General features: G+C 47.7%; 1 protein-coding gene across 1 annotated transcript in view; it reads left to right on the plus strand.

Moving 5' to 3' along the window:
• The first annotated feature begins 311 nt into the window (after window positions 1-311).
• The window catches only part of SETD2 (SET domain containing 2, histone lysine methyltransferase), a 72,671-nt gene continuing 54,346 nt past the window's right edge, over window positions 312-18,636 (plus strand). The window contains 6 exon segments of the mRNA XM_087917124.1: window positions 312-828; window positions 1,156-1,294; window positions 4,491-4,634; window positions 13,384-13,399; window positions 14,156-17,732; window positions 17,735-18,572. Of these exon segments, the coding sequence (XP_087773250.1) occupies window positions 312-828; window positions 1,156-1,294; window positions 4,491-4,634; window positions 13,384-13,399; window positions 14,156-17,732; window positions 17,735-18,572 (5,231 nt within the window).

Genomic DNA, 18,636 nt, shown 5'->3' on the forward strand with positions numbered 1-18,636 from the left:
CGCAGGAGCCCCCACGCCGCGGCGCAGCCAAGGAGGCTCCCAAGTAGGGCAGAGACTGTTGTCTCCCATAGGGTATAGCGGCTGCAAGCCCCGCGGCTGCAAGAGCCCCCATAGCACGGTGCAATCTACCCTCGCGCGTCGGGCGGGAAGAAACTCTCAGCAGGGGACTCCCAATTCCCAGTGAGCGCGTGAGCTAGGGAGCACGTGGTGGGGAGCATGGGCTGAGCAGTCCAACCCCCGCGGCCCCCTGGGCACGCTGCAATCTATGACCCCCGTCGGACTGGGAGAAACCCTCAGCAGGGGACTCTTCCATGGGGCGCGCCGGCTGGGGAAGATGGGGTGCAAGCGAGGAGAATATCTTGATCTGGGACTCCCAACACTCATGGGGGCCCGGGGACGATGAGCTTAGCGATGCAGGGACCCCCCCACGGCGCGCTGCAATCCGCCATCCCCGGTCCGGCAGGGAGAAACTCTTTAAGTCGGGGACCCTGGGCTATAAGCGCGGCCAGCCGAGCCCTCCACGGGGCACGTTTTACAAAACCACCCTCCAGGATCAGACAGGGAGTAACTACATAGTCGGACACTCCAAGTCCCATGGGGCACGCCCACTGGGGAGCCATGGGCTAAGCCCTAGAGCCAGACCCCTCCCCCTCATCCCCCATGGCACGAGGCAATCCACGACCCTCAGGTCGGGCAGGGAAGAAATTCTCTTGCTCGGGCACTCCAACTCCTATGAGGCGCGCCGGCTGGGGACGATGGGAGGAGGAACGCTTCCCGACGAGGTGCTTATACACGTGCGGTCGGGAAAAGCCGCGGCCGGCTGGACTCGTAGGGATGCCCAACCGTGGCCACTTTAAGGCTTGTGGACGCCAAGAATTCTGGGAGTTGAAGTCCAGAAGTGGCCACGGTTGGAGACCTCTGGGCTGGACCTATCGCGGGGAAGGAAGGGGGCGTGGCCAGGAAAGGTGGGAGGCGTGGCCGGGAAGATTGGGGTAAGAAAACCGCTCGAGCTCGGCTCAATGCGACTCGGCTGGGCGAGCTCGACGGCGGTTCAGAGCTCGGCTAGAGTCGACCGGCACTCGGGCGCGTTCGGCGTGTCCTCGCGCGGCGCTCGGCTGTCCTCGGGCCTTCGGCGGAGTTGGAAAAGGATGTGAGCGGGAGGCGGCGGCGCAGAGGGCGCGGAGCATCCCGTCCGTTCGCCCGGCGGCGGGCGGATCGGGGCTTCGTGCGGTGAAGGAGACGCTACCGCCCGCCGCGATGGGGACTTCTACGATCCGGAGCACCCGACCCCTGAGTAAGTGGGGCTGTGGGGGGGGGGGGGGGCAATCGGGGAGGAGGGGAGGGGAGAGGGAAGGAAAGTCTCCTCGGGCCTCGCGACCCCGCCCCCGCCCCATCGGACAGGAGCAACGGTCGCCCCCGATCCTCAGAGGCCCCCCACTCTCGATGCGCTGCCCCCGGGCCTTTCTGAGGCGGCGGAGGGAGAAGAGGCAGAAGCCGGGCCTGGCTAGGCCGCGCATCCCCGGCCTCGCGTGAGAGCGGCGGCCGACCCCGGCCACCCTAAGCCCGGGGAGAAACAAAGCCGGGCGGGATTTCGATTTTTCTGTGTGGGGGAGGGAGCTCGTCTAAGAAACCGAGGGGTTTTTTTTCCCATTGGGGAGGACCCCCCACCTCAGTTCCCCTTCCTCCTCTTCCTCACACCCTGGAAACCATTGGCGGGGGAAAGAGGGGAGCAGTTTCCTCATGGAGGGGCCTTTGGGGGAGGTCCTCGAGGGCGGGGGGACTTTTGACATACACGCCCCCCACCCCAATTCCCCTCCTGCCAATGTGGACGAGCCCCTCCAAGCTCCCCTTTTGGGGTGGGGTGGGTGAAATTGAGGCGCAGGGGAGGGGGGCTTTCCGAGTGTTATTTGTCTGTCCCCCCCTTTTTTTTTCCCCTAGGTTCCCCCTCCATTTGCAGGGCCTGAAGTAGCAGAGCCTGGATTTTTGTGTGTGTGTGTGTGTGTGTGTGGGGTTGTTGCAGTGTGGAGAAGGGGGGTGCCTCTTCCCCCCCAGAATGGATGGATTGTGAACCTGTTTGGTCTGGTATTGTGGGGGGGGGGCGGGGGGGCGCGATTCCTTTCCTTAAGACATCAGTTGCCGCTGTATGAACCTGTCTTCCAGAGTAACATCTTCCTCGTCCAATTCTGTATTTTGAGCTGTGTTTTTTTGTTTTTCTTCCTATTTTTGGGTTGGCTTTCCTGCTGGGAAGAGATGGGAGGTTATTCCTATAATACTGTCCTGTCAGTTACCTTTTAGAGGCAAAAGGTTCCCTCCGGAAAGACTTAACGTCTCCTGCCCTGGCCAGAAAGTCAGACTAGAAGGCCTCCAAGGTCCCTTAGATAGAGAAGGAACGGCTGATGTCTCCTGCCTTGGAGGAGGGAGGGGAGCGTTTGTTCCACTAGGAAGGTCTCATAGCCGGAGAAGACAAAACCAAGGTCTCCTGCTCGACTAGAAAGATGAATTTGAAGATAGCCAAGGTCTCTTGGCCAAAGGAGAGAAAAGATAAGATATCTTGTCTTGGAGTAGAAAACCACCAAGGTCTCTTAGCTGGAGAAGGAAAGATTAAAGTCTCCTGGTGGGGGGGTGGGGGTGTTAGATTAGAAGACTTCCAAGGTCCCTTCCAGTCCTAGGCATTATATTGGGCCTTTGGCTCTGCCTGTCTGGTCTGCGTGGATTGCCTTTTTTCCCCTAGGTAACTGCTATTTTTCCCCAGAGTTTACATATGTGTGCACGTGTGGTGCCTGTGCATCTTCACAACCCCATTGGTTTGGTCCTTCGCAATAGCACCAGTTTCTAACATAGTCCCCCTGGGCAAATAACCCATTAAACTGAAGTTGTTGCATGAGGGCTGCAAGTAACCGATATAACAAGTTGAGCCTTGACCTGGATCCAAAGGGCACAAGTGAGTCAGAGCATAGCTAGCACATGTGGGGGAATCTTTTGAGCACCTGCCTCTCTTCCTGGGCTCAGAGGGAGCCATGATTGGGGGGGAGAGATTTGGTCAAAAATGTCCCCCACAGGTTTATCTGTGCAAATCTGACCAAATCTCCTTAAATCCAGGTCTGGTGTGGGAGAGGAGAAGGTTTATAAAGTTTGAAGCAGCAATCCCCAAACATGAAAGATTGAGAATTGGGGGAACTGTGTAACAACATGCTCTCAGCAGCTACTTTAAAAAAAAAAAATCTTTGGAAGCAAACTTGAAAAGGACAAAGGGTTGCTATTGTTTGACAAGAATTTGAATCCAGCTCTAGGAGAGAGCACCTGCTTGGAGGCACTTGGTTTTTTCTATAAGCCTGTTAGGAATTTTTCTCTAAAACCCCCTTTCCTATATGTAGGATCTCCCCTACCTTTCCCCCCATATTAAAAAAAAAAAAAGAACAAAGGAAAATACAGGTAGTCTTTGACTTAAAACCACAATTGAGCACAAAATTTGTGTTGCTAAGTGACACATTTGTTAAGTGAATGTTGTCCCATTTTATGACGTGAATCACTGGAGTTCAGTTAGTAACACTTGTAAATTGTAAATAAACATGGCTTCCCCATTGACTTTTGCTTGTCAGAAGGTTGCAAAAGGGGATCACATGACCCCAGGGTACTACAACTGTTGTAAGTATAAGTCAGTTGCTAAGTCTCTGAATTTTGATCTCGTGGCCATGGGGATGGCTGCAGTGGTTGTAAGTATGAAAACCGGTCATGTCACTTTTTTCAGTGGCGTAAGTTAGAATGCTCACTAAACGAACTGCTTGCTGTAAGACAAAGATTACCTGTATTCTTGGTAGCTTTGTGCCCAATATTCTTTCATTTTTGTTATACAAAGAGATATTTTGCATTGTCTCAAGACATAGTTGAACTAATGGCATTCAGAAATTAGACTTTTATAGATGCCTATAGAAGGGAGAGAGTTGTGGCTTTGAGGAACTTCATCCGTATTATTTATTCAATTTAGATGCCAACCCTCCCTGATAACAGCAATTCTGGGCGGCTTACAGACAATAAAAAAGACAAATATCTTGTAGAGGACAAAAGCACCCACATTTTTTTTTTATATTTAAAAAATGCATTATTGATAGTCCTTGGATTCATCCGAATCAAGGACAGGACCAACCTAGAAATAAAAGAGAAATTTCCCAACAGTGAGAACAGTGAATCTGTTTGTTTCCAGAAGTTGGGGTGCTCCATTACTGGAGGTTTTCAAGGAGGAGATTGGACAACCACTTGTCTGAGATGGGATAGAGACTCCTGCTCGAGCAGGAGGTTGGACTAGAGGACCTCCAAGGTCCCTTCCAGCTCTTGTTATTTTGTTAATCCCCGTCCTGAGCAGAACTGGGCTGCCATTTATGTTTTCTGGCAAAAATGGATTTCGGCAGCTCAGCCCTTCCTTTCTCTCTCCCTTTCTCACCTGCGCATGTAACCCTCAACTGTTTCTCTTGAATCCTGTTTTATTTTTATAGCACGGCTTTCATACTGAAGGATCCCAGTGGACACCAAAAAGCTAATGCATCTAGCAGCGCTGAAATTGCAGTCACCTCTGAGGTGGAAAGGGACCACAGGTGTATCTTTGAAAAGAATATGGATGGGTCTGAAGAGGTAGAAAGGTAAAAACTTGGACCAAGGCAATAGGGTATACCTTTGTTTTTGCAAATTGCTCTCCTTGTTTATGTGGATGCCTAAGCAACATTATGCAATTCCAGAAATTAATTGTACCAAAAAAAAAAATGAAATTCAGCTTCTGTTTTGCTAACGTAAATTCAACATTCCCCCCCACCCCCATGGATATCTTTGCGTAGCAGGTGTTAAAATGGGGGACATTCAACAATTCTTGGGGTAGAATTACTGGCAGGAAGTCCTTCCCTCCTTCCTTTTCTTATTTTCTTCTCTACTCTTCCTTCCTTTCCCTCTCTTTCTCTTCTTGTCTCCCTTCCTCTCCTCTCCTTTCCCTTTTTACTTTCTCTTCCTTCTTCCCTTCTCTGCTCCTTCAAAATGTTAGTCTTTTGACTAGATTGGCAGGAAACAAATTTTGCTTTTTAATATATTCCTCCTCTTTATCCTTTTGTAAGGGTGGGGGGACTGTTTAAATAAATTCCAAAATTGCAAATAATGTCTTGCACGGATAGGGCCTCTAAAATGTGTTTACATTCGGGGGGGTGGGGGGGGGGCGACTTCTGCCCCATGTTTTCAGGGATCGCCCCTTTCATGGGCTACAAGGCGCCTGCCATTGTGTTAAAACCAGATAATTGTAACTTTTTGGGGGGGTTAGGTGAAACAGAGGTAAACGTGGTTTGGTGTTTGAATTTTTCAGTTGCTGCCTGAATTGCATCTTGAGCAATATTTGTTCCGTACTGGCCTCGCTCTCCAAGTGCCATACATTTTTTAAGAGGTGCGTGCCTGTGAGAGCCGAGTGTCGAACTTAAGACAGGAAAAGGGCAGAGAGCAGTTTGGAAATAAAATCCATCATGTCTCAAAGATGCTCTTCGCTTGCCGGAGAACGTGGCTTCCACTAGGGAGGGAACTCAAATAGGGGAAATTATTAGCGTATGGTTTATCGTTACAGGAAGTTACAGTTAACAGGCAAATTTCAGGTGGTCCTTGACTTACAATCACAGCTGAGCACAAATTTTCCCCTTTCTAAGCAAGACAATTGTTAAGTGACTTTTGCCCCATTTTACGGCCTTTCTTGCCACTGTTAAGTGAGTCACTTCGGTTGTAAAGTGAATCCAGCGTCCCCATTGACCTTGCCTACCATGAGGTCGCAAAAGGGGTTCATGTGACTCCGGGACACTGCGACCGTCCTAAATACGAGCCGGTTGCCAAGTGTCCGGATTTCAGTCATGGGGATGCTTCAGCGGTGTGAGAAATGGTCGCGAGCCACATTTTTCAAAGCGTCTATAAATCCTAACGGTCACTAAATGAATGATATTACAGTTAGTCCTTGACTTACAACCATTCCTGCAGTGACTGAAGTTACAGCATCACTTTTAACGGCCCTTGCAGCGTCCTGTCAGACGCCTGTGGGCATTTGGCTACTGACTCATATTTAACGACCGTCGCAGTGTATCCTGGGGGGGTCATGTGATCCCCGGATTCGCAATCTCCCAGCTGGCTTCCATCGAGCAAAAGTCAACGGGAGAGCTGGGTTTCTTTAAGGGCTGCACGATTTGCTTAACACCCCCCTGGAAAATTGGATGCAATTCAACTCAACAACTGCCTGCCTCAGCTTAGCAAATAGAAATCCTGATTTAAACCGTGGCCATAAGTCGAGGACTCCCTGCAGTTACAGTTTGATTTCTTTAGGTTTTCTTGGCAGGGAGAAAGAGATTCAGTGCTTATTTCCTCTCGCTGAACACGGATAGATGAAGCCCCCAAAGCGTGAAGGGCTCCCTTGCAAATTCAGGAATGGCTATTTGTCTTCTTCTTCTTTAGCCGAAACCTGACAAATCTCTCGTGATTGCAGCGGAAATATATAATATGTAATATATCCCTTCCCTGGGATAATTGCTGAGAAAAGCAGTTTTGACAGAGGTGGCTGGCAGTGGAAACCAAAGTGTTCCTCGCTTCGATATTTTATAAGCAGACAAGGTCAAATGCATTTAAGGGGTTCATTTTTTTAAAGGCAGGTGGGAAACAGGTGAAACCGTTCAGTTATTAGGAGATGGCTGCTGGGAAGCTGACCCCGGTTGTCAAGTGGAAATGAGCTTATTTCATTTGGTTTTGGCTGTTTTCTTTTACTCAAGTGCTTGGAAGTAGATGTCAGTATTTCTCTCCTCCCCCCCCCGCCTTCGCTGGCCCTCCCCCCTTGGCCAGTCCATCAAGGTCCAATGGGATGGCTTTGGGGTGTTTGGGGAACGGCTGGGTTCTTTGGCGCCTCCGGCCGCACTCTCCGTTCGGTTCCCAAGCCAGGTGTCCTTGGCGGCTGGGTTGTTTTGTCGACATGGCTCCACGCCGGCCCTTCGTGTCCTCGTTCCTAGGCCCACAGGGTGGGCTGCCCCAAATTCCCTCCGCTCCCGATTTATGGCAGGAGGCCAGCGAAAGGCAGGCCTGACACTGTCTCGTGTAATATGCACACAGACACACGCCATACATCCCGATTTGAAATGAGTTCTAGTCTCTCCTTAATTGTGAAAGCCGGCTGCATGACTTTGCATCAATCACCAGGAGGCAGTGTGTTCTAGTCCCGCCTTAGGCATGAAAGCCAGCTAGGTATACTTTGGGCCAAACATCTGGAGACTGCGAGTTCTAGTCCTGCTTTAGGAATAAAAGACTGCTGGGTGACTTTGGGCCAGTCCCTCCCTTTCAGCCCAACCCACCTCACAAGGTTGTTGTTGTAGGGAACATAGGAGGAAAAATATACATTGGATACGTTCGCTGCCATGAGTTATTTGTAAATATAATAAAGGGATACAAATACATCTAAATTTATTTTTTTTATTTATTAACACCCTGCCTTTTGAACAATATTTATAAATTATCCCATAAAAATAAATCCATTTGTACCACTGAAAAGCATTTCATTTTGTCCTGCTTTCTCTTTAGAATCATTAGTTTTTATTTCCAGGTCAGGTTCACCAAGTGCTCAGATCAGAAATGTCCTTGGTTAATATTTGACTTGTAATATAGATCACGAATCCCAACAGTTTAAGCAATAAATCACGGTTCACTTCAGCCAGTTTAACGCCTCGTGTTAATCCGGGATAAATGAAGACCGGACTCTCCTGCTTGAGAAGAGGGTTGGGCTAGAGCACCTCCCAGGTCACTTCCAACCCTGCTATTCTATATTTCTGTAACTTATAGACAAAGGACGCCAACTACCATTTTGCCTTTCGATGAATAGGAGTTTTCCCACTTGTAGCCTGGCAACCATTTTGCGCGATGGCTTTCTCACAGGCTGCTGTGGGTCAAAGACAACACAGTTCAGATTTCTCTCAGGCAGTCTTCATTTTTTTCAGTTGTGGCCTAACAGAAACTGGTTGTGCATGTAACACGGTGGTCTTTTGCGTACTGTCCCCTCGCGGCCAGGGATGGCGTTACTTGATAAGATGCAGGCAATCCTTGACTTACAACCATTCACTTAAGCCCCATCCAGAAGTTACAGTGGTGCTGAAAAAAGTTGACTTTATCACCGTTTTTCACCTTTATAACCATCACCGCATCCCCCACAGACACGGGATCAACAACCGTGACAGAAAAGGTCATGCAATGACGCATATCTCATTTAACAACTGTCTTGCTTAGCGACTGGCATTTTGGATGCCGTTGTGGTCATAAATCAAGGGCTACTTCTATCTCACGGCTCAGACTCAGGGATCGCAATGCCAGAGACTTAAGAGCTCCGGAGGTATGTAATGGTGAGCTTACATCTTGATTACAGGCACTCCTGGTCTTGGAGTGGAGCCCAACATTACTGTTGCTAAGTGAGACAGTTGCTGATTTTTGCCCCATTTTATGACCTTTCTTGCCACAGTTAAGTGAATCCCTACAGTTGTTAAGCATTGACTTTGTTCGTCAGAAGGTCGTAAAAAGGGATCATGTAAACCCGGGAACACTGTGGCCGTCATAAATATGGGACAGTTGCCAGGTGTCCTAATTTTAATCACATGACCACAGGAACGTTGCAATGGTCATAAGTGTGAGAAACTGTCGTAACAGTCCTTTCTGTGGCACTGTAACCTCGGCCACTAAATGAATTGTTGTAAATTATTGTAATGGGCAAGAGGGTTTTTCAGAGACTGGGTAACATTGGGAGGACAATGGAATCCAATGCTGGAAGTGTCACATGATTTGAATTTGAATTTCACTCTATCTTTGCAGCATTTTCTTGTGACTTCCGCCTTGGGCATATGAGCGGGTGGACAAAATTTTATGTTGTTTTCCAGTCGCTCCCTTGGCTCTTCTTATCTTTTGCTTCCTTCCCTCCCTGGAGGGAGTATTAATTGGTAATTTTAGCTTTCAGCCCAACCGTTTGCTAGTTGCAAAACACCGTTGGCAAAGTGAGCTAAACAGAGCCCAGCCGTTGCTGCAATTACGAGGTGATGATTATAGTGCATCGGGGAGACCGTTGCGGCTCTTGAAAATAATTGTTTGACATCTGCACTTTTTCATTCTTTTTTGCCCCCTTCCTAATGCCACTCTAGGCAGTCCTCGGCTTACAACCATTTGTCTAGCGGCCATTTGAAGTTACAGCATCACTGGAAAAAGTTGACGTGACCGTTTTGCACACTTACGACCGTCACAGCATCCCCATGATCACGTGATCAAAATCTGGCCGCTTGGCAACTGAACCGTCTTTTTGATAGTCACAGTTTCCTGGGGTCATGTGATCCCCTTTTGCGACCTTCTAACAAGCCAACAGGGAACCTAAATTCACTTAACGACCGCATCATTCACTTAAGAGATGTGGCAAAAAAAAAGTTGTAAAAGGAGGTGCGATTCACTACCTCGCCTAGAAGCAGAACCCCAAAGGTGCTTTTTCAAGGGGCAACTGGACTTTCAGGGTTTTTTGACTGGGTGGTGGGGAATGGAAGGATTTACACTCCTTGCAGCCAGCCGGTATAAACCGCATCCAGTTCGAGCGGAAGAAGCGTTTTGGATGAGAAGCGAAGCATGTTCAAAGGAAAAAAACCAGAAAGTCCGGTTGATTCTTGAAAAAAAAAAAGCACCTTTGGGACAACCAGGACCTGGAGAAGCTCCATGGACACTCCGTAGGCAGAAGCACAAATTCTGAGCCCCATTGTGGTCATAAGTTGAGGACACCCTGTCATGTGTCTTCCGTCGCGCTCTCTGCCTTGAGCAAAGACTTTGGAAGATGTTGGAACAAAGAGGTAGTAGTAAGATACTCTTTAAGGAGAAACTTTGGTCAGCCTTATTTTACACTTGGAGGTACAGGTAGTGAGTCCTCGACTTAGGACCACAATTGAGCCTAAAATTTGTGTTTGTGAGTGAGACACTTGTTAAATGAGCTGTGCCCCATTTTATGACTGTTGTTGAGTGAATCCCTGCCTTTATTAGGCTAGGAACACGGTTGTGAAGCGAATCTGGCTTCCTCATCAACTTTGCTTGGCATTAGGTCACTATAAGGGGTCGTGCGACCCCGGGACGCTGCAGCCGTCACAAATACAAGTCAAGCGTCTGAATTATATATCACGTATCTTTGGGGATGGATGCTGCAACAGTCGTAAGTGTGGAAAAACGGTCCCCCTTTTTTTCAGTGCCATTATAACTTCAAATGGTCACTGAATGAACTGTGGTAAATTGAGGACTGCTTGTATATCCCTGTTTTGTTTTGTTTTTTATTCTAGAAAATCAGAACTTTTCATAACAGCCTGCAAATGGGACTTTATTGAGTCTTGCAGGTCTTAGAATTCTGTATTTTCCTCCAGGTCTCTTGCGTCCCACCTATTCCAGGTTTAATGGTCATTCTGAGTTGCTGGCCAACGGTTCGGCGCTTCCTGCTTCTCACGTCGGTTTTCTCAAGCAAATAGTGCTGTTTGCTGTGTCCACAGCAACCGACTCAAATTCACCGCAGCGGTGTAGCTGGCCATCTTCTTATGCTTCCTTTTTACGCTTCCTTCACACACACATTACACACACACCCCACGGGCTCAGAAGCTTCTTTTTAACCCAGGTGACCTGTTCAGATCCTGGGAAATCCCCCTCTCATAAACCATCTGCAGATCTGGGAGATCTTATTTTAGCTGCCGTTCTCTAATCAGAACGAATCCATGTTTGTCACCAGCAATTTCCCAGGTAACATTTTGCTCTCCCCACCCTTTCATGACTTTGTGCATAAGGGAAAGTCTAAATATACATTTAGTCCTCCAGTTATGACCAAAAACTTTGGTTGTTGAGCAAGACAGCTTTTAAGTGAGTTTTAATCTAGTATGCTAGGTTACCAGCTCTGTGCAAAATAAGCAACTTTACGGTGATAACATCTTTCCTGTCAAAACTTGGCAATATAAATAAATAGGTGGTGTTTTAAAGGACAGTTACATTAACAACAGTACAAGACTATGTTTGGTGTAACTTGTCAATTTCTCCAGAACAGTGTTTCTCAAATTTGGCAACTTTAAGACGCGAGGACTTCATCTCCCAGAATTACCCTGTTAGCCAGAGTTCTGGGAGTTGAAGTCCATCTCTCTTAAAGTTGCCAAGTTTGAGACACATTGCTTTACGGAGTGTTGTACGTGTAGCAAGTAGTTTGGAAAAGATCGTATTTGTGTCAGGAAGAAATTTTTATCAATGTAATTGACTTGAGAATGGTTTGGAATATTAACATTAGCAAGTCAACAGGTACCCTCCAAAAGGTATGAAGAAGTCCTGAGGACTTATACTGAGAAGGAATTTGGAGGAAAAGAATATGAATTGAAGGTTTTAGTAAGGGTAATATTTTTCATTTCTCAAAGGAGGTTTCTTTTAAATTCAAAGCAGTTTTTTTATTCAGATTTTGCCTCAAGCTGAGGTATGTGATTTTGGGACTGAGGACATTTCTGCCATGATTTTATGGCATAGAAAGATATTATTTCAGTTGCTTGCATAAAGTGTAATCTTAAGATATATCTCCAGAACCTGGAGTTTCATTTTCTCCTCCTAGTGGTGTTCGGTGAGGTTGGTGGTTTTTCTTGCAGGCATGATCCAAGTAGGGAACATCATTGGTGCTAGTAGGGGTATGTGCATCAAACCTCTCTCCCTTTTAGAACTCATGATCTTGTCTAGCCAGGTAGACAAAATATGCAAATAGTAAAATATCCCAGAACCAGATCAAAATTGCAAACAATTCATACAAACTAAAAACTCTTTGTTCTGTAACCCTCTGCAAAAAAAAAGACTGGAAACAGAAAAGCATGCCATTTAACTTAGCAGGTCATTTAGCAGGTCATTTATCCTTGATAAAAATTCAAAAACCATTTTCTTTCTTTTTTCTTTAAATAACCCTCTACATCAGTAACCAACAGCAGCTGTCCGATGGGAACACTGGTTTAAAACTGGATTTAATGATGGTTGAAGTTTATTCTTTGAAACTTGGGGTAATTTTGAGGGTGAATAGTTTGGGGGAAAATTCTGTGTGACTGACCTCAGCTGAGGTCAGTTTTGCTGCTGTTGTGGCCTTCCTGCTGTACAAGCATTGCTCGACTTACGACTGCTGTTGAGCCCACAGTTTAGGTCGCTAAGCAAGACAGTTGAGTTTTCTCCATTTTCCAACCTTTCTTGCCACAGCCGTTATGTGAATCACTTCAGTTAAGTTAGTTACACAGTCGTTAAGCAAATCTGGTTTCCCCGTTGACTTTGCTTGTCAGAAGGTTGCAAAAGGGGATCACGTGACCCCAGGATTCTGCAACCGTCATAAATATGAGCCAGTGGCCAAGCACCTGAATTTTGATCGCATGACTGTGAAGATGCTGCAGCAGTCGTAAGCATGAAAAACTATGATAAGTCACTTTTTTCAGTTTTAATTTCAAATGGACATTAAAGAAAATGGTTATAATTCGAGGACTATCTGTATATACAGTTGTCTTGCTTAGTGATGGAAGTTCCCAGTTGTGGTTGTAAATCAAGGACCGCCTGCGTGAGAATCCATGCCTTTTCCTGTTTTATTTTCCCAAATATTTCCCTTTCCGCTGCTTTCTCTCAGTAAAACTAGAAGCTGAATTCTTTGGATTGCATTGGGATTCCGGAATGAGGAACCCGGAGAAATTTTTTGCAAGATTTGTGCCGCAACTTGCTGTAACAAGGTTTACCCTATCAACGCATGTAAGAATGGCATTTCCAGACCCTCTTCCTCCTTGGAGGTGGCTCACATTTCTGATATCGGAAGAATTGTAACACAGGAAGGCCCTCAAACTACCCTTTGTTTTGTTTTTATTTCTTTTTATATTAGGCTTTTGTTATTTGTAAGCCACCCAGAATCACTGTGAGTGAGTGGGCGGCCATATAAATATCCTAAATAAATAAATACTTTGGGAAGGAAAGGTGCTGCGCTGCTGGACTCTCGATATGACCGCACACATGCTTGAGAATTGACAGTTTTGCTGGGAAAAACCCAAAATTTACCGAGGAGGGCTCTGCTAGAGCACTTTTCTTTTTTCTTTTTTTTTTTTTTTTGGAGTGACACATAACAGGGCTGGAGAAATAGCTTGTACCACCTATGTTGACAGTTTGTAAGTGAGCCAGGTTACTGCCTGTCCTCGCTGAGAGATTAGTGTTCAGGACAAGTGAAACTTATTTGTTAAATCTGTAAAGCAAGCATTTGTTTGTTTGTTTTTGCCTTTTTAAGTTTTCACGCTTTCTCTGTTTTCCTCTTCCTCTCCAACCCCGCCCCCCCCTCCGGACACGGTTACATCCGGATCGCAACAGGGAAGAAGAAAATGAGGTAAGCACTAACTGACTCCACTTCTGTTTGGGGGGAATGTAGGGAAGGCCTCGTGAGGGAATTTTTGTTCTGTTTCGGGTGACTGAAAATAAAGATTTGACGTGTGGCAGGAGTTGGCCATTAGAGGGGAAGTGGTCAAAAGAGTAAATTAAAAAAAAAAAACCCACGATTTTTACCCTTCCTTCCATGTCTGTCTAAGAGGATGCTTCATACAGCTAGCCCTCGATTTAACACCCACAGTTGAGGCCAAAGTTTCCATTCACTTTGTGGGGTTTCTTGCCACAGTTGATCACTGCGGTTCTTAAGTCAATAATCCCAGAGTTATTCAGTGAATCTGGTTTCCCCACTGACTTTGCTTGGATGGGGGACGCAAAGGGGGAATTACGTGGCCCCGGGGATACTGCAACTGTCGTAAATACGAGTTAGATGGCAGGCGTCTGGATTTTGATCACATGACCTTGGGGAATGCTGCAATGGTCACAGGTGTGAAAACCAGTCGTAAGTCAGTCTTTTCAGTCCCGTTGTTAGTTTGAACAGTCGCTAAATGTTGTATGGCAGGGATTACCTGTATTTGCTAAATTAATACATAATATTAAATGAAACATCTCAGATAAGAAAATCTGTCATCAGTCAACCAGCCTGACCTGCCATCTCTCTGGGGGGGCTTTTCTTTTCTTTGGGTCGCGATCTTTCTTTTATTCATTCCTCTTTTTTGGAAACGGAACAGCTCTCACTGGCTGCTGTTTTGCATTGTAGGGCAAGAGCGAAAGTGCCCAGAAACCTGGCTTTGTCAAAGGCCCCGTCTTCAAAGGAGTGGCATCGAGCCGTTTCTTACCCAAAGGTACCCGGACAAAAGTGAATCTGGAGGAACAAGGGAGGCAGAAAGTGTCCTTCAGCTTCAGCCTTACCAAGAAGACGTTGCCAAACCGGTTCCTGGCTGCGTTGGGGAATGAGAAGTCCAGCGAAAGCCCAGGCACGTCCCTTTCGCCCCTTCCGAGTGACTTCACTTCTAAGCTGAAAACAGAACTCGGTGATCCGTTGGGAACTCCTGAGGAATTTTCCCCGCCAAAGCCGAAGGCGGAACTGGGCAAAATTCATTTCAAGAAGCATTTGCTAAATGTTACCACGAAACCTTCCCTGGTTTCTGCATTGCCGCCGCTCCCAGTAGCTCCGCCGCCACCACCACCACCACCTGCTGCAGCAGAATTGGGGGAGATGCCGTCATCCCCGCCTCCCCCTCCTCCCCCCTTTCCCCCGCCCGCTCCTCCTCCACAGATAAAACCAGCTCCCACACCAGTGCTGATTCCAGTAGGTGCAGCCCAGGTTGCAATACCAGTGCCCGTCACCCCTCTCTTGACATCCCCTGTAGAAACCGTTGTCCGAATGATAACAGAACCATCACCCAGCCCACCACAACAGTCTTCTGAACTACAAAATGCCGCTCTGGGGGAGTCTGAAGAACATCTGGCCCCAGGGGTTTCTGAGGAAGCGGAGCCAGCATCGGTGAAAAGGCATTCCCACATTGGGAAGGAAGAAGAAATTGCAGATAACTCCAAGGTTGCCCCAAGTTCAAAGAAGCCGAGGAGGAAGTTCTCGTTGTCAGAGGGGGCATTGCCAGGATCTGAATCGGACGAAGATTCGGTGAGGACCTCCTCGAGTCAGCGGTCCCACGAAATCAAAGCAGCGGCCAGCTCAGAGAAGGAAAAGGATTTACGGAAAAGCTCCGTGGCTTCAAAAACGGAAGAGCCCCCAAAGGTCTCTTCGCGGTCTAGATCGGAAAGGGATGACAAATATTCTAGCCATTCCCGGTCGGAGAGAGATTCAAGGTACTCCTCACGGTCCAGATCAGAGAGAGAGAGGCGGCGAAGCCACTCCCGTTCCCGATCTGAAAGGGGTTCTAGAACCAGCACATCTTATTCTAGATCCGAGCGGTCCCATTACTATGACTCTGACCGGAGATACCACAGAAGCTCACCGTACAGAGAGAAGACACGGTACTCCCGTTCTTACATGGACAGCCGGGTGAGGGAGAGTTCCGATTCGGAGGAAGAGTATCGGAGGGTCCATTCTAGATTGTCCGCAGATTCACGGCACGCATCTTCTCATTCCTCGTCTTACAGAGATTCCAGGACCTCGTCCTCTTACTCGAAGTCAGAGAGGGAAAGCGGCAAGACTGACTCTGCTTATCCTGATGTGGAGAGAAGAGGAAAGCAGGCCAGGTCAGATAGAGAAACACGAAGGATTTCCGAAAGCGACATATCAAAAAGGTCCTCGCCTGTCAATGAGCCACGACATCGTCGGGGAGCCTCCCATTCTAAAGCAGAAGGCGGGAATTCGTCCCGATCCAAGCCCACCTCTTCCAAGACATCTGCACCCAAGTCAGATAAATTTAAGAGTTCTTTCTGTTGTACAGAATCTGAGGACGTCAAAGATCAGTCTAATTGTGTAGACTCGGAGACTTCTGGTGTACCAGGCTGTGAAACGAAAACCGCTCTTACCCAGAAGCCAGAAACGGAGAGGACTGTTTCTCCAGTAAGTCAGTTCAGTGACTCACTGACATTTAGAAAGCTAGATGAATCAAAAATGGGTTCGCCTCTTTCTACCGTAAATGAACTTGCAGGAATCGATAGCCATATCAGTATTAAGGACATGGGATCTTTAGGTAAAGAAAGGCAAGAGCAGTTAAGGACACCTTCTCCAGTAGAACTGGATATAAATGGGTCCCCGGAAAGGAGGAGCCGGAAGAGGTTATCCTCTCCCTTTGAAGCAGAAGAGATCGACCTGTCTTCTGATGATAATTTAGGTGGATCTGAGCTGCCCCCTCAAGCCAAAAGTCCTAAGCTATCATCAAACAGTCTCCAAACCCTGTCTCTACTCAAAGGATGCAATCCAGATGAGTCTCTCATTTTTTCCGGCGAATCCAACCTCCACTTGCTGGAGGAGAACATGGAGATTTCAAATCCTCCTTCACCTGAATGTGTATCTTCTTTTACCAAGCAGGTCAGTCACTCTAAAACCTTGTCTAAAAAAGGGAGTGATCCAACAGATTCCTCTTGTAAAACCAAAGATCCCACCCCTTGCTACTTGCCGGATGACACTTCTGTTTCTTTGTCTTATTCAGAAATTGAAATTGAAGTGGAGCCTTCAGACACAGAAGCTACTCAAGAACCTCAAGTGGGCATTCACGCAGAGATCTCTGCTCAAACATTCACATCGTCTAGTGTAGATGATCAAAATCCATCCGGTTTGGCTCAGGAAAATGAGAAATACACAGGTTTCAGTTCAGTGGAGCCCGCACCAGTCAGAGGTTTTACAACAGAGGAGTATATTGTGGAAGAAGACAATCAGCAACAACCAACTTCTGAAAATGTGCTCCATCTGGACACACCCATCCAACAAATGGCTAAAGAAGTCTTAACGTGCCCTGAAGTTGCCCTTGAGTTAGATATCCTGCCTGCAGATTCCGTTGTCCAAAAAGCAAAATCTCCTTTGAAAAATGAGCATTGTTATTATTTACAGATGCCAGTGAAGGAACCTGAGAAGATTCCTGGAAAGGAAGAACTTGAGGAGAAAGATGCAGTGGTCTTTGATGAAGGGATGACCCCTGACTTAGACAAACCAGCCCCTGGAGTTTTGGTGATGAAAGACAAAGAGGGCCCTCTGATGGAATCCGCCTTTTCGGAAGGGTTGTCCCCTTCTTGTCAAATTGTCGTCACCGTAGAAGAAACTGAAACCATGGAAGAAGAGCCCAGATATGGCAGCAGCAGCAATACTCCAGAAATCTCTTCTGCGCACAACGAAGATTATTCTGATACGGCCGAAAGCGCAAGCGAGCATCTGAGCGACGAGAGCGAGAGCGAGGACTCTGATTCGGATGACAGCAGCGTTCCCAGGAACCGCCTTCAGTCCGTGGTGGTCATTCCAAAGAATTCCACCCTAACCCTGGAAGAGAGCAGCTCGTGTTCTTCACGGAACAGCCAGAGTAACCGACGTTACATGGATCCCTGGGAAGACAGCCGGCCTGAGTCCACCAAGCCGTTCTGTGAAAGTGTGCCAGATAGCTTGGAACTGAATAACAACCTGTCAAATGAAACCAGAACTTTGCCTCCTAGAGAATCAGAGAGAAGCTTAGCTACGTCGACAGAGGTCAAGAGAACTGAAGTGTCGGGGGGCCCTCTGCCAGAGGCCTCCCAGCCTCAGAGCGACGACGTTGACAGCACCAGCCACTCCGAGCCGGCGACCGATTCTTTCCATAAGCCGGACGAAAGAATCGTCTACAACGAAACCACCTCGATTACCCGGTCGGTCGGCGCATCACAAGGAGAAGATCTGCACCGCCTTCCGGTTTTGAAATGACCGACACGATGGGCGGCGTTTCCAAGTCAGACCGTAGGCAGGGCAGGCCTGCTTTTGTGGGTCTTCCCCATCCTGCCGATTTCTCTCGGGAAGACGGCTTTCATTCGACGGAGGACTTGGGGAGTTTGGGGTGGGATTTCTCCCAACCAGAGAAGCCCAGCAGCACGTACCAACAGCCCGATAGTAGTTATGGAGTCTTCCCAGGTTACGTTTATCCCCCGCCCCCAGTCCCGTACATGGGGTCTCACAACTACTGGCCTGACAACGGCTACTGGGATCCAAGGCTGACCAACCGACCTTCTGCCATTAGTTACGAGCGTATCCAAGGACAGGTCCCTGATTCGCTCACCGAGGATCACGAGGAGTACGAAGAAGTAGACCGATGGGTGGATGAAAGCCAGCTCTTTTTCCCTGACCAGTCCGTGAAGTTCCAGTCACGGGACCCCAGGGAGAAGGGGTCGGTACAGGCTCACGAGATCAGCAGCAACTCGGCAAAGGACTTCCCTATGGCGCGCGAGAGAAAAGAACAAGGGACGAAGGCGACAGAAAGAAACGACATGAAGGAACGGGGGCCACTAAAGAAAAGGATAACTGACTTGGGGAGCGATTCGGAGAGTGACGGGGCCTCCCAGGAAAGGAAGAAACTCAAAACAGAGAGGGAGCCATTGAGCATCCTGCCCCAGGGCTCCCCAACGGATCGTCCGTTGTGTTTCATGGAAGACTTTCGGGACCCCCAGCGTTGGAAGGACTATGCCAAGGAAGGGAAAATGCCCTGCTACTTCGACCTCATTGAAGAAAACATGTATTTGACAGAAAGGTAATGTTACTTATTTCTATTCTACAAATAACTCCTATCTATTTTAACAACCTCCGAAGTGGAT

Source organism: Pseudonaja textilis, chromosome Z (genome assembly GCF_049901715.1).
Source record: "Pseudonaja textilis isolate UNSWEBS1 chromosome Z, rPseTex1.2, whole genome shotgun sequence".
Lineage (NCBI taxonomy): Eukaryota > Metazoa > Chordata > Lepidosauria > Squamata > Elapidae > Pseudonaja > Pseudonaja textilis.